This window comes from Brassica oleracea, chromosome C3 (assembly GCF_000695525.1).
Source record: "Brassica oleracea var. oleracea cultivar TO1000 chromosome C3, BOL, whole genome shotgun sequence".
NCBI classification, from domain to species: Eukaryota; Viridiplantae; Streptophyta; class Magnoliopsida; order Brassicales; family Brassicaceae; genus Brassica; species Brassica oleracea.
In genome coordinates, this window is record NC_027750.1 from 55,033,541 (window position 1) to 55,048,475 (window position 14,935).

Here is a 14,935-nt window from a genome sequence, read left to right on the forward strand (position 1 = left end):
CAAGATACGTAAGCTATGTATTAGTTTTAAAAAATGTGAAAATTTCATATGCAAATTTTATAAAATACAAAAATTATATAATTTTATGATATAAAGATAATGATAATTATTTTAAATTTTAAATTTTAAATTATATTTAAATTAATATTCGATAATATGACTGCTATTTTTCCTTATATTTCAGAATAAATAAATAAATATATATATATTAACTAATAGTATAGAAATAAGTTCAAATCAATCTCTATAATATTATACACCCAATCATGTATATATCTTGACACCTAGTGTTTTGTTTCTAAGAATCTAATTTTTCAAAGTCCATCATCAAAGTACAACATATTATATATATAATACTCCATTTACCATTATTTCTTATAAAACATATATTCAGTGAGATTTGTACAACCTTATTAGTTATGCATAGAATAGTATAGTACCACCATACATTCTTTCACAATATTTTTTCTAAAAAAGAAAACATTAACTTTAAGATAGAGGAATATGAGAATCTTGAATAATAAGCACTCAAATAGTAATAAGTTTCCTAAAATTGGATATTAAAAATGGAAAAGAATCAAAAATAAATAAATAAAAAGAGAATAAATATACAAGTTAGTGTAACGATTCGCCGCGTGTGTACAGGCATCACAAAAAGATTCTTCATTCCATTTAAAGACAAATCTAATTAAAGCAGTTTACACAAACGCCCTCGAGATTCCACTTATTTACAGCGGTTACAATTCTCCGCGTCCTTCTTCTTCTTCCCTAATCTCTTCTTCTTGTTATCTCACTACTTCTATATAAACGCCTTGTCTTTTAGCATTCTCTGTATTTATAGTTTCGATGGTTCAGACAGATAAGGATCGAAGGATGAGTCTTAATTTGAATCTTTCCATTTACTCTATAGCAAAACCCTTATCTCAATTTCTCGATGAAGTGTCCAGGATCAAAGACAATCATTTGAAGCTGTCTGAGATCGATGTTTATGTCGGAAAATTGGAGGAAGAGAGGAAAAAGATTGATGTTTTTAAACGCGAGCTTCCTCTATGCATGCTCTTACTGAACGAAGGTATTCTTTCTCTCTCGATTCTCAATTTTGTTTGTGTGTTTTTGTATAACCAAAATGATTCCTCTGTGTAGCGATTGAGAGGTTAAAGGAAGAGGCTTCATCAGTGATGATGGCATCAAATGGTAAATTGGATGTGAGTCAAGGGTCAAAATTGGAAAATGATAATAAGAAGAACTGGATGAGCTCTGCCCAGTTATGGATCTCCAACTCTAATTCGGTAATTCACAATAAAAAAAAATCAAACCTTTTTTATGTTCTGTTTTGGGTTTCTTCAGTTGATCTTATTACCCTTTGATCATGTTTTCTTACAGACAGACAAAGAAGAAGATCGGCGTGTGACTCAGACATGTAATAACCTTAATCAGGGAGGGTCATTTACGCCATTTAACCCCCCGATGATAAACTGTAGCAGAACTGAGCAGAATCATCAATTCAATAGCAGAACTGAACAGAATCATCAATTCAACAAACCTCACCACATTCCCAAGAAAGAGCAGAGAAGGAGATGGTCACAGGATCTTCACCGGAGATTCGTTGATGCTCTTCGTAGGATTGGAGGGTCACAAGGTTAGTCCTTAATCAAAAAAAGGAACCAACTTTGTAACTCAATTCTCCATTAATTGGTTATACTGAGATTATGCTGTTTATGTTGTTGTTGTTGTGATACCAGTGGCCACACCAAAGCAGATTAGAGATGAGATGAAAGTTGATGGTTTAACCAATGATGAAGTCAAGAGCCATTTACAAGTAAATAAAAGTTCTGATCTTCTCTTTAACAAACTTAAAACTTTGATGTGTGAATGAATGATTTTGATAGTGTGTGGAATGATATGCTATTGCAGAAATATAGAATGCATATCCGTAAGCATCCTTTGTCATCCTCGGATCAGCCTAGGGAAACACAGAGCTTAATAAGTTTGTCAAGATCAGGTTCTCCACAAAGCCCGCTTGTTGGTAGAGGTTTGTTCAATAATAATGGTAGTCATATCTCAGAGGATGATGAGGAGGAAGAGAAATCTGATGGGCGTAGCTGGAGAGGTGAGTCTGATAAGAAGAGACAAGTGGTGGATTTTGAGCTTTGAAAGATCAATCATAATACTATGCATAGTGATGATGCATCCAAAATCATAATACTATCAATCATAACACTTCATAGGAGGAAACTGATCAATCAAAATTTTTGTTTAATAGTTAATCTCAGCCATGTGAAAGTAAATCTCAATCTGTTTGCTAATTACCACCTTGGCAAACAGAGGATGAAAACAATCACAACCTTTGTCTTTTGTAATGCATCGTTTTCTCCAATCTAACCCAATTTGAGAATACTAATGAAAAGAATTTTTTTTTTTTAACACAAGTAATGAAAAAGAATCAATTATTGCATAAAATCGTACTAGAAGATAGCTTATTTTTTTTTTGTCTAAAATGACAAGATAACGATTCGAGATTTTCTTTATTGAATTATTGTTATGTATTATCTAGAAAAACTGACACACTAATATGAATCAACACAATAATGGAGCAAGGTTCTCTCCGTAACATGACACCTCAGCTTTTAAAATGACCGAGGGATTGACATGTCATTAACTGAAAAAACTGTAAAAACCAATCAAAACATTTTGCATCTCCACGTCACTTTCTTCTTGTAACCACAGTCGGTGTCGAAGAGAACAGAGGTGGGGGAGACGTGGAGGAAGACGACGGCGTCTCCGGGGCGGATGTAGTGATCCACGGCCCAGCGGACGGCATATGCGCTTTCTTCGGAGAGGTGATTGCGACTCCGATTTTGCGGCGGGCTCCGGCGGTGGGAGTTGGGGTGGTCCGCGGTTACAGTCCGCGTTCCTCGCTCAGTCAAGCTCGAGCCGAAGTCTCGGCCATGAAATCAAGCTCCTCTGGCGCGTCTTTTCTATCAGCTTGTGGTCGTCATGCTCAGTTCCATCGTCGCGTCGGCGCCCAAACCATGGCCGTGCTCACCTAGCCACCGTGGTTCCTCCTCCGACTCGTCCGTCTTCTCGCAATCCTCACTCGCCGTCAGATAACGCCGCCGTGACCTCAGCTCAAGTCGTGGCAGCCAGTTCTGAAGCTCCGGAGTCGTTGCTTCTCACCGTCGCGGCCATCTTGAGATTGAAAAGCTCGGGAACTCCACAATGGTGGATTTTCAATTATTTTCACAGTTGATCCTTGAACCTTTTGGTTCTTCTCGCAGTGGCCCTAAGCCTTTTGAAATTGCAAACATATCCATTCAAATCAACCCCTGGCTTTCAGCTTTACATTACAGACCCCTCATATTTGCAGAATGGTCCCTCGCCTCTTGATGGTTCTCAAATCGGCCACGAACTCTTAAATTTGCAAGAATAACTTTGTGAATTCGCCCCAAAATTCTCAAAGTGCGCTTTAACCCCTGTTAAATGCAAATGAACACTCTAATGCAATATATACATCTAAATGCATCCTAAAATGATTAAATTCTACTAATAACAAAAGAGTAAGAGAGTTTTTGAATCAGAGATCTGGGTTAATGGTTTGAACGAAGATGGTCTTTGATTGCTGGGAAGTGATAAACAAAAGAGTAAGAGAGTTTTTGAATCAGAGATGAAAGAGGAAGAAGGAGAGAAGAAGCGTTTTTTTTCGATTTGTTTACTTTCTCGAACATTCTTCTTTTCTAACATTAATTAATTTGGTTCGGTTTCAGCTTTTAGTTTGCGTTCGATTATAAATTCGGTTCTATTTGATTTAAAAAACTTTAAATAATTTGATTTTTTTAAGTAATCTCATTTCTGAAGAACTAACCATAATTTCAAACCGATTTTAACGAAGTTAACATGAAATGTTAGTTACGTCAAATAACAGAATATTATAGACATTTTCCCGCGGCGTAGCGCGGGTGTCGACCTACACGAGATTTGCATAGTTTGGTGAAATAAACAAAATAAAAATAAAAAAATGATTAAACACTTTATCTTACATATTTTAATATTACATATATTCTTTTTCTTTCCGCCTATTAATTTAACATTTTTCAACATTCTACTCTAGAATTTTTCCGTTTTAACAAAATTCAATACACTAACCCACCATTATTTGTTTAGTAAAATATTTTTTGTATTTGAATCAAAGGAACCAATTTTCTTTTTATAAAACACAAAATGATAAATTTTAGTATATTTTTTTACAAAATATATTATAAAATAACTGATCTTAAATATTTAAGATGAGATTAAAAATAGTAAAAATAAATCCAACTTGTAAGTATTCACCTAGTGAATAATTTCAACAACAATGAATCAACATCATTTTTTAAACAATCTTATTGTAATCATTCAACTTTTAAAATAATAATGCAACACCCCCATTGTTATTAGTTTTACGCATTATATCCCACAACCACATGGTAGATATTGTATCTTCCTACATAATTTGAAACTTTTTTGTTTAAATTCCAAATTATTTACATTTCCTTTCCAACCAATGTTCTAAATTTTGATGATTCTGGCTTTTGATTAGTAAGCTGCATAATGATAAAATTGTGTCTAAAAAACAATTTTATTTAATTCACACGTATTGCTAGGCTGATTTTGAAGAGTTAAACGATCCTAATTTGAAACAATCTCAAGATATTAAACAAGTGTAATCATGAATATAGAACCATGTTTTGAGTTTTATTAGTCAGTTGAATACGTTGATAGATGATCAATTTGTGGGTTGTATCTCTTTTTGGAAGATTAGTTTAGACTACCTCAAATTAATTGAAAGAAATACAATAAACATTTACTAACCAGAAAAGAAACGATGCGATAAAGATTCATGTTAAGTAGATTCCTAATTTACGATACTATATCTCGATCAGCGCAACCGTGCGGGTTTTTTTTTTCATTTATTTTTATATAAATATTTTGTTTTCAATTCTAAATTGGTATATATTATAATATATACGTGTCTATTAATTTTTAAAACATAATAAGTTTACTGTATATTTTTTTCATTGAAAAGATTATTTCAAACTTTCACATGTATTTTTTACCTTCTCCTATATATATATTTTGGGATTATTGTTTCATTATTAAAATCGTAAATATATATATAAAGATTAGTAGAATATTGTTTTAATATTCAAAGATATTGTCACATTTCACAAATTGAGAAAGTTTTTTAAAAGTTAAACTTTTCGCTTCATATATTTATATTATCGAGTAAATAATTAAACATTTAGTTTTTGTTTAATTTTTAAAATAAACTATATGGTTTAAAATTTATGTTCATTGGTTTAAGGTAGTAAAGATTAATCATTGTTAGATAATATGATTTTTTGTTATTTAAAAAAAATATTTATAATTTTAAAAGTTAACATCGACAAATATTTAAATATTTAGCATATGGAAGTATAATATTACAGCATTAAATTATATCTATAAATCCAATAGATCATCTATTTTTTAAATCTAATTATCGATAGCCTAATAAAAATTTCTGGTATGCCCAAAATTTAATGATAAGATTAGATATTAAATGTAACATGACTTTCTATGAATATGTCTATAATTTAAAAAAATCACACATGAATCAAAGTTGTGACTTGTGTTTTAATATATAAAGATGGATTTTGTCACTTTAGTAAAAACCAAATTTTGGTTGGTTGGGATTTTCTACTTTGGTTCGTTTTAATAGAAGCTGTACCAATCAAAATTATAATTTTGAATTGATTCGGTTTATCCAGAAAACTATCTATGATGGGCCTTGAGTTGGGCCACATCTTCACATTCATCAACACCCACATCCCTTTCTGGGGTCATTTTACAAAACCTTCATTACATTGACTAAATATTTTGCTAAGTCCGCCAAAAGAACGAAGAGTGGGTTTAGGGTTAGAATCAATTTCGCGTTTCTTTCTTTCTTCTTCTTCTCTCGTTTTCAAATTCACTGAGAGATCCAATTCACTCAGCTATGGTTGACGAAGCAGCAGCATCAGCATCTGAAGCTTCGGTGACGGAAGTCGCGCAAACCCTAGAACCTAACCAAGCCTCGATTGAAGCCACCGTCGAATCTGTTGTTCAAGGCGGCGCTGAATCGTCCTGTAACAACAACAACAACGCGGCGGAGAGCGCTGTGACTGATGTTGTTTCCGAAGAGGACCGTGAGAAGACGCTCGAGTTCGCCGATGAGCTCACTAAGAAAGGCTCTGTGTTCTTGAAAGAGATGGATTTCGCCGAAGCTGTCGATTGCTTCAGCCGCGCCCTCGAGATCAGGTATCCATTTTCACATTCCTGGAAGGTTTTTGATTTGAGAATTATGCTAATAGATTTGGTAGTGAGATTCAAATGTGTGTTTTTGTTTGGTATGTGTTTAGGGTTGCACACTATGGTGAGCTTGCTGCTGAGTGTGTAAACGCTTATTACAAGTATGGATCAGCTTTACTGGAAAAGGCTCAGGCTGAAGCTGATCCACTTGGTAACATGCCCAAGAAAGAAGGCGAAACTCAGCAAGAGTCTAGCGATAAGAACACTGCAAACGGTGAACCTTTGGCCGCATCTGTTGTGTCAAGTGACCCGGAGAGACAGGGGAGTTCAAGTGGTGGCCAAGAAGGTACTGAAAGTCTCATAATGCTCTTGGATTCAAAGGCAATGAGTGGTTGTTGGTGTCACATATATATCATCTGGTTGATGAATCAAACGATTCGTTTTTGTTTTGTTGTAGCAGATTTTTTTCTTACATTGTCTTTTTTTTTTCTTTTTTTATCCTCAAATTGGTGTATAAAAGGATTGTCTTTTTAAGGTTTCTCAGCATTCCTGCTCTTGTTTTTGTAGGTTCTGGTGGTCGAGAGCAAGGAGGAGATGGTGAAGATTCTCAAGACGACGACCTGTCTGATGCTGATGCTGATGCTGATGCCGATGAAGATGAGTCTGATTTGGATATGGCCTGGAAAATGCTTGACATCGCAAGGGCTATTACTGACAAACAGGCAACTGATACAATGGAGAAAGTGGATATTCTCTCTACCCTTGCTGAAATTTCCCTGGAGAGAGGTTAATTTCTCTCCTATTTCATCGTCGTAACGTCCCATTTTCTCATTAATGATTTTGAATTGTTTAATATAACGTAGAGGACATCGAGACTTCGCTGAGTGACTACAAGAATGCTCTGTCCATCCTAGAGCGACTTGTTGAACCCGACAGTCGACACACAGCCGAACTGTATCCTTTGATAGATGATCTTGCTTTTATTTTCTATTTTCCGTGCATTGTGTGAACTTAACTTGAACGTTTTAGAAACTTCCGCATATGCATCTGTCTAGAGACAGGATGCCAGCCTAAGGAAGCGATACCATATTGTCAAAAGGCTCTGTTAATCTGCAAAGCTAGGATGGAGAGGCTCACTAATGAGATCAAGGGTCCATCTGCTTCAGCAACTTCCTCAACTGTCTCTGAGATAGACGAAGGAATCCAACAATCATCCAATGTTCCATACATTGATAAAGCTGCTTCAGACAAAGAAGCTGAGATCGGAGTCTTATCTGGTCTGGCAGAAGACCTTGAAAAGAAGGCAAGTGAACTTAACCATCGGCTGTAAAAGAAACTCTAGAAACCCATACTAATGTCATTTTTCATTCCATGCAGCTTGAGGACTTGAAACAACAAGCAGAGAACCCAAAGCAACTTCTTGCTGAGCTAATGGGCATGGCATCAGCTAAGCCAAATGCTGGGGACAAGGTTGTTCCTGCTGTTGCTCGTGAAATGAGCTCTTCTCGGATGGGAACCGCAAATAACGGGAAAGACTTAGAGTCGCCTACAGTCTCCACTGCTCACACCGGTGCAGCAGGAGGAGGAACAGCATCATCATCAGGTGTTACTCATTTGGGTGTTGTTGGAAGAGGAGTGAAGCGTGTTTTGATGAACGCAACCTCTGCAGAGTCAAGTCCTGCGAAGAAACTAGCTCCTGAGTCTTCAAACAAAGCAGATGGCAACTCTTCTTGAAGGTGAAAAAGGTATAAAAATGTCTATTACTAAGTTTAAGCAGAAGAAACTGAGAAAAATGTTTGGTGTGTACCCGCATGGATCCTTGAAGACTAGATTCTCGAGTTCTTATATTGTAATTGGGTCCGTAATTTAAACGATTTTTAATCTTTGAGACTTGAAATCCTTTCCTTCGTATGTTTTTTTTTGTTTGTTTACAAAAGCAAAATCTCATCAGCACTAAGTCTGATAATAATTATATGCACTGGCTTAGTTGTTGATATCTTTTTAGTTTATTAATGTCATGAACAAATTGATTATAGGGTATTTTATATTGAAAATGTTGGTTACTTGTAGAATTAAAATATGGAATATAATATGATTAGTAGAAAATTTCGCTATGTATGTGGAGATATGAAGATGAGCTGTATATGAAAACGAGCGACCCTTGGGGTAGCCACCATCGGTCAGTGTCACCAGCGAAGCCTACGTGACGAGCAGCTCTAGAGATATCCGAAACTCAAACACAGTTGTCACCAATGAAATGTAACTAAACATATACTTTTTAATCATTTATCTGAAAGTTTCAAAGAAACAGAGCAATTATAAATACTCTGCTATTGTCACAACTTATAACTCAAAACTGTATTCTGTGAGAGATTTTAAATTTAAAGTTTCCAAAAAAAACTTCAATATGGGAAGAGTTGATTATTTGGCCATGAAGACTGAGGAGGAAACCGCGGCGAACCTGATCAATTCCGATTTGAATGAGTTTGTGGACGCCGCGAAGAAACTCGTGAAAGATGCAACGATGCTAGGTGGTTTAAGCTTTGGCACGTCTTTCCTCCAATGGGCCGCTTCAATCTCAGCCATGTTAGTCAAAACAAAAGATACCAAACCGTTACCCTCTGTGGTTTTGGGATCACTATTGTAATGATGTTGTATTGTTTGTTTTGGCAGTTATCTGTTGATATTAGATCGGACCAACTGGAGAACCAAAATGTTGACTACACTTTTGGTGCCATACATCTTTCTCACACTTCCTTACGTTATCTTCAACTTCTTCAGGTAATAAAAGAACTAATAGGACTCCCTTAAACTTAGAATACCATAAACATTTTTAAGATAAATTTAGTAAAAATAGCAGTTTGAGAACCTAAAGAATATATATGTTAGTTCTTTAAAATTTGGGAGGAGACAAGACAAATATCCAAAACCGGCCCCTGAGAACAAGTGATCTTAAACATGATGATGTTTTGTTGTTGTTGTCAAGATCTAACAACTAAAATCGTATTCAATGGACTTTCGCAGGGGAGATTTTGGGAAATGGATTGCTCTCATTTCGATCACAATAAGGCTCTTCTGCCCTAAACACTTTCCAGGTAAGTCCATAACACACACTTTTATCATTAGCTTGAATTGCATCCTAACGCTTTCTGCCCTTCTCAATCAATTTAAACATGTAGATTGGTTGGAGATTCCAGCAGCACTGATCCTTCTTCTGGTGGTTGCACCAAGCCTCATAGCTGGGACAGTAAGAGAAAGTTGGGTTGGGGCAGTGATTTGTCTTATCATAGCATGTTACCTTTTCCATGAACACATTAAAGCTTCTGATGGGTTCAGAAACGCTTTAACTCAGAAGCATGGACTCTCCAATACTATTGGGATCGTTGCTCTCCTCGTTTACCCGGTTTGGACCATCTTTTTCAACATCTTCTAAGTCGTTCCTACTCATTGGCCTGGAAACACCTTCAACATTCTGTGTCTTGCTTTCATTTGTTAAAGTGCGAATTGTTTGTGTTTTAAAAGCATTTGTGTTTGGGAAAATGTTCAGTAAACAAAACAAAGATTCAGTTCTGATGTGTAAGATATATGGGTTTGTATTGTATATGCTTGGTGTGTTGAATGAAATCTTGAAACATCTTAGACTATACTATCGATTAACCTTGACTTCTAAGTTTTAGAACAGAAGTGTGTGGGCTAATAAACAACAAATCACTAAGAGCCCAAATAATACATTGGCTAGAGATTTAGTAAACACAAAATAAGTATTCAAATCTGGTTGATACCAAAAAGATTTACACTGTAACTAACAAGGGACAAGGGTTATGTTGGTGGCGGCTATTTGTCCAAAACCTTTAGTAGTGTAAAGATGATTCTTATTCAATATAATGTTACCGCTGTGCCATATATACATACGAGGTTTAGATACAACGTTAAACCTAACTAACGAAAATAACGGACTAGAGGCCTAGGCCCAATACACCCCCCCCCCCTCCCCTCAAGGTGGCGTGTGGAGATTACAAACACCCAACTTGCAGAGAAAAGCTTCAAATTCTTTGCTTCTTAAGGCTTTAGTGAATATATCAGCGAGCTGGCTCTTCGTAGAAACATGCTTCGTTGCTATCCTTCCTCGTAGTATCTCGTCCCTCATAAAATGGCAATCCAAACCAACATGTTTGGTACGTGTATGTAGAACAGGATTTGCAGCAAGATTGATCGCTGATAAACTGTCTGAATGAAGCATTATAGGTTCGTCACAAGAGATACCCATACCAGGAAGAAGATCTCGGAGCCAAAGAAGTTCCCTAACAGTATCAGCCATGGCTCTGTACTCTGCTTCTGCAGACGACCTAGAAACCACATCTTGTTTTAGTGTTTTCCAAGAGATTGGGGAGCCTCCAAGTTGTATGAACCATCCTGTCAATAATCGTCAAGACGTTGGGCACGCACCCCAGTCGGAGTTACACCAAGCAGTCACAGTCAAAGGTGTGTTTGCTTTGAGTAAAATACCTTGTCCTGGACTATTTTTTGAGATACCTGACCACACGTAAAGCAGTGTCCCATTGTTCCTCTTTCGGACAATGCATAAACTGCGAAAGCACATGAATGACATAACTGAGTTCCGGACGCGTTGTGCTCAAGTAAATGAGGCGACCTATCAGCCTGCGATATCGGTAAGGCTCAGCCATTGCACTGCCTTTATCAAGTAGAAGTTTATGATTTTGCTCCAAAGGAAAACTGACAGGCTTGACACCAAGGAGACCAGTGTCGGAGATAATATCCAGTGAATACTTTCACTGACACAAGTACATTCCGAGAAGACTACGTGCGACCTCGATGCCAAGAAAATACCGCAGTATACCCAGGTCCTTCATTTTGAAACAATTGCTCAGATACTCTTTGAACTCATTGATCGCAGTAACTGAAGAACCCGTAATGATCAGATCATCAACATAGATAAGACATGTATGCGAACACCACCCTTGTTATAAGCAAACAGAGAATGATCTTTGACATTTTTTTTCGAAACCGTACTCAAGTAATGATGTCGCAAGCTTAGCAAACCAACATCTAGGAGCTTGCTTCAAACAATAAAGATATTTGTGTAAGCGACACACCATGTTTTTATCATTAGTACGAAACCCAGGAGGAAACTGCATATATACCTCTTCCTCAAGATCACCGTGAAGAAATGCATTATGCACGTCCATTTGATAGACTTCCCAATCCTCTGAAACGGCTTGTTGTAGAAACGATCTCACTGTAACCATTTTCGCGACGGGAGCGAATGTTTCAGTGTAATCCACACCCTCAGTTTGATTATTTCCCAACACCGCAAGACGAGCCTTATGTCGCTCTATCGTACCGTCAGCATTAAACTTCAATTTAAACACCCATTTACAACCTAAGGCCTTCTTGCCTGGTGGTAAAGCAACTACTGTCCAAGTCTCTCTGTCTTCCAAAGCCACAATCTCGTCTTCTACAGCAAACCGCCAATTTTCATCCTCAATGGCATCTTTGTAGTGAACCGGTTCGACGCTTGAGGTAATAGACAGAAGGAATGCCTGAAACTGATCAGAGAACTGTGAGCTGTCTAAGTAGTTGTCAATCGGGTATGGTGTTTTCGTTGGGTAAGGACTATGCAGTAGAGTAGTAACATAGTCAGCCAATTTTGTAGGTGGCTTACGCATCCGTAAACCGCAACCAAGAGCTTCAGGCGCAGTCAAATTTTCTTCAAGAACTGCAGTCTCATTCGAAATCTCTTCAAGAGCTGCAGGATCAGATAAAATTTCTTCAAGACTATGATTCGCTAGGGTAGTGTGTGAATCAGAAGTGCTAGTAGAAACGTCAGAATCATTTTGCTGAACTGGATGTAATTCGTTGTCATGGGAATCTGTTTCAGCTGGAGATGGAGAAGAAGTATCCGCGATATGATCAACGATATCTTGCGGAGATGTATCGCTATCCTGAGTAGGATTGTCAATATCTGTAATATCATCAATCAGTGGTGAGTCATCTATCGTGTATCCCAAGCCATCTACTGAGTTTCCTGGTGCTAGTTCATGTGGAGGAGAAAACAGAGATGAAGCAAAAGGAAACTCTGTTTCGCAAAAAATAACATCACGGGAAACAGAGACAACTCCAGTCTCAAGGTTGTAGGTACGCCATCCCTTCTTCCCGAAAGGATAACCCAAGAACACTGATTTGTTTGTGCGAGAAGCAAATTTATCACTTCCATGCTTTTGGTTGTGAACATAGCAGAGACAGCCAAACACTTTGAGATGATTTGTCGGTGGCAATTTTTGATATAACAACTCGTAAGGTGTCTTACCATTCAGTACTGAAGTCGGGGTTCGATTTATTAAGTAACCTGCTGCCAATACGCAGTAGCTCCAGAACTCGATTGGAAGTGAGGCCTGAAACCGAAGTGATCTGGCCACATTCAGGAGATGACGATGTTTTCGCTCCACTCGACCGTTCTGTTGTGGGCTTCCGATGCAGGAGGTCTCATGAATGATACCTTTTTGAGAAAAGAAATCAGATAAGCAGATGAATTCAAAGTCGTTGTCACTTCTTAATGTTTTAACTTTGGCTGCGAACTGCCTTTCAACCAAGGCCACGAAATTCTGAATGTGTTTCGGTGCCTCTTTCTTGTTCGGTAAGAGATAGATCCAAACAGTTCGAGAGAAATCATCGAGTATAGTTAAGAAATACTTAGAGCCACAGAGAGAAGTAGTACGATATGGACCCCATAAGTCGCAATGAATCAACTCAAAAACCATGCTTGTCTTATTATTGCTCAAAGGAAAATGATCACGTGTTTGTTTGGAACGTATACAAACTTCGCACTTTGAAAAATCAAAAACACCAGAACTGAAATCATATAAATGCAACTGCTCCAACACCTTTGAAGAAGGATGCCCCAGCCGATTGTGCCAAAGCTCTGTAGCAGAGGTATCAACACGCCGAATCATCACAGCAGCATCCATTCCTTGAAAGAAGTACAAACCATTCAACTGCTCACCCGCCCCAATCAGCATTTGTGTGATGCGATCCTGAATAATACAAAGCCGATCAGATAGCTGAAAAAATACGCTGCCTATCTCTAGTCAGATGAGATACGGAAATCAGGTGGCAATGCAATCCACCAACAAAGAAAACATTGGTCAGAGTAAGAGAAGACCCCATAGATATTGTTCCTTGTTTATGTGAAGTCGTAAATCTCCCATCAGGAAGTTTAAGTAACATGGGAGCCATATCAGAAATATCATAAAGGTAGTCTAAACTTCCTGTCATATGATTTGATGCTCCAGTATCTATTATCCATGATTCAATAAATTGCTTACCGGTTTGAGGTCGAGAAGAATTTGTGTTACGCTCATTGAGCATGTTTTACCAACGTGTACCATTGCTGATCATTCAAGCCGCTAAATCCAACCAGATCTGCAGAAGTGATGACCGAGTTCAGTGAAGCATATGGACCAGAAGAAGGCTCTGCGACAGCAGCAGCAGCAACATGATTTGCCCTAGCAGGTTCCGAGTTCCTTCCTTTTGAAACGGATGGTGCAGGAAGAAGACCAGAGCCACTGGAATTCGGTTTGTTTCGAGTGCGTTCACCCTATCAAGGAGGATACCCAATCTTTTTGAAACAGTTTTCTGCAAGATGACCATTTTTCCCGCATAGATAACATATGTCTTGTGGTGAATTGTGATGTTGAGTCTGAACTGCGAAGCTAACACGTCCTGCTCTGTCCTCATGAAACCGACAAAGAGACTTTGATTCCTCATCCTGAGTAAGTATGTTATATGCTTCATCAAGCGTTGGTAGTGGAGTGCGAGAGAGAAGCGATGACTTGACAGCACCATACAAAGATTCACCAATACCCATTAAAAACTGATGAAGCTTGTCTTCCTCACGTTGTTTTTCAATTTCTTCCAAGGTTTTGGCCTGTTGATAATCTGCCAAGCTCGTCCACAGCTTAGTAAGTTTTCCGTAGTAAGTTTCAATAGGAACACCTTGCTGTCGACAATTCGCAAGCTCTGTTTTGAGTCGTTGAACTCGTTGTCCATTTTTCATTGCGAAGCGCCTCTGAATCTGAGTCCAGAGACTGTAAGCATCATCGCAGTGTGATAGAGAAAAGCACAGAGATTCGTCGATGGTGAGTTTAATCCAGGAGATGACCAATGCGTTGTTTGCGCACCTATCTTCGTAGTCCTCTGAATCTTCTGCTGGTTGGTGATGTTAGGAGTTTTCAAGGCTCCTAAGACAAATGTTGTAGTATAAAAGATTGTCGAACCAGTTCTGAGGGATATCAAAGAACTGAGAATGCAAGTACTCACTTAATCTAAGTGCAACCAATGATTTAGATGGGTTTTAAACTACTACTAATACTAGAAAGCAATAACAAAATGATACTTTCTTGACTAAGAGAAAAGAGAACTCATGGGCATAGGGATTAGACCTTGGGTGATCAAGTATCGAACTAAGGATGGCAAATGATCAATCAAACTATCAACCTTAAGCCTAGACACAATTCTAAGCAAGCTCTATGTCTAGATAAATGCTCATTTGCTAACATATCTCAAACATCAAATGTCTTTGGTTGAATAATATGAAAGCAATCATTACTAA

At 37.6% G+C, this 14,935-nt stretch overlaps 3 protein-coding genes across 3 annotated transcripts; all 3 read left to right on the plus strand.

Moving 5' to 3' along the window:
- The first annotated feature begins 751 nt into the window (after positions 1–751).
- On the plus strand, positions 752–2,407 carry LOC106331812. Its single transcript, XM_013770226.1, has 5 exons — positions 752–1,072; positions 1,144–1,289; positions 1,384–1,639; positions 1,743–1,819; positions 1,915–2,407. The coding sequence occupies exons 1-5, from the start codon at positions 847–849 to the stop codon at positions 2,152–2,154; spliced, it is 945 nt and encodes a 314-aa protein (XP_013625680.1). The 5' UTR covers positions 752–846; the 3' UTR covers positions 2,155–2,407.
- A 3,460-nt stretch (positions 2,408–5,867) lies between these two features.
- Positions 5,868–8,217, plus strand: LOC106327930 (NASP-related protein sim3-like). Its single transcript, XM_013766252.1, has 6 exons — positions 5,868–6,315; positions 6,417–6,652; positions 6,874–7,092; positions 7,170–7,260; positions 7,336–7,609; positions 7,684–8,217. The coding sequence occupies exons 1-6, from the start codon at positions 6,014–6,016 to the stop codon at positions 8,038–8,040; spliced, it is 1,479 nt and encodes a 492-aa protein (XP_013621706.1). The 5' UTR covers positions 5,868–6,013; the 3' UTR covers positions 8,041–8,217.
- A 367-nt stretch (positions 8,218–8,584) lies between these two features.
- Positions 8,585–9,950, plus strand: LOC106331795 (cold-regulated 413 plasma membrane protein 4). Its single transcript, XM_013770208.1, has 4 exons — positions 8,585–8,892; positions 8,980–9,087; positions 9,331–9,401; positions 9,486–9,950. Exons 1-4 carry the CDS (start codon positions 8,714–8,716, stop codon positions 9,737–9,739), a joined length of 612 nt encoding a protein of 203 aa, XP_013625662.1. The 5' UTR covers positions 8,585–8,713; the 3' UTR covers positions 9,740–9,950.
- The last annotated feature ends 4,985 nt before the right edge of the window (positions 9,951–14,935 follow it).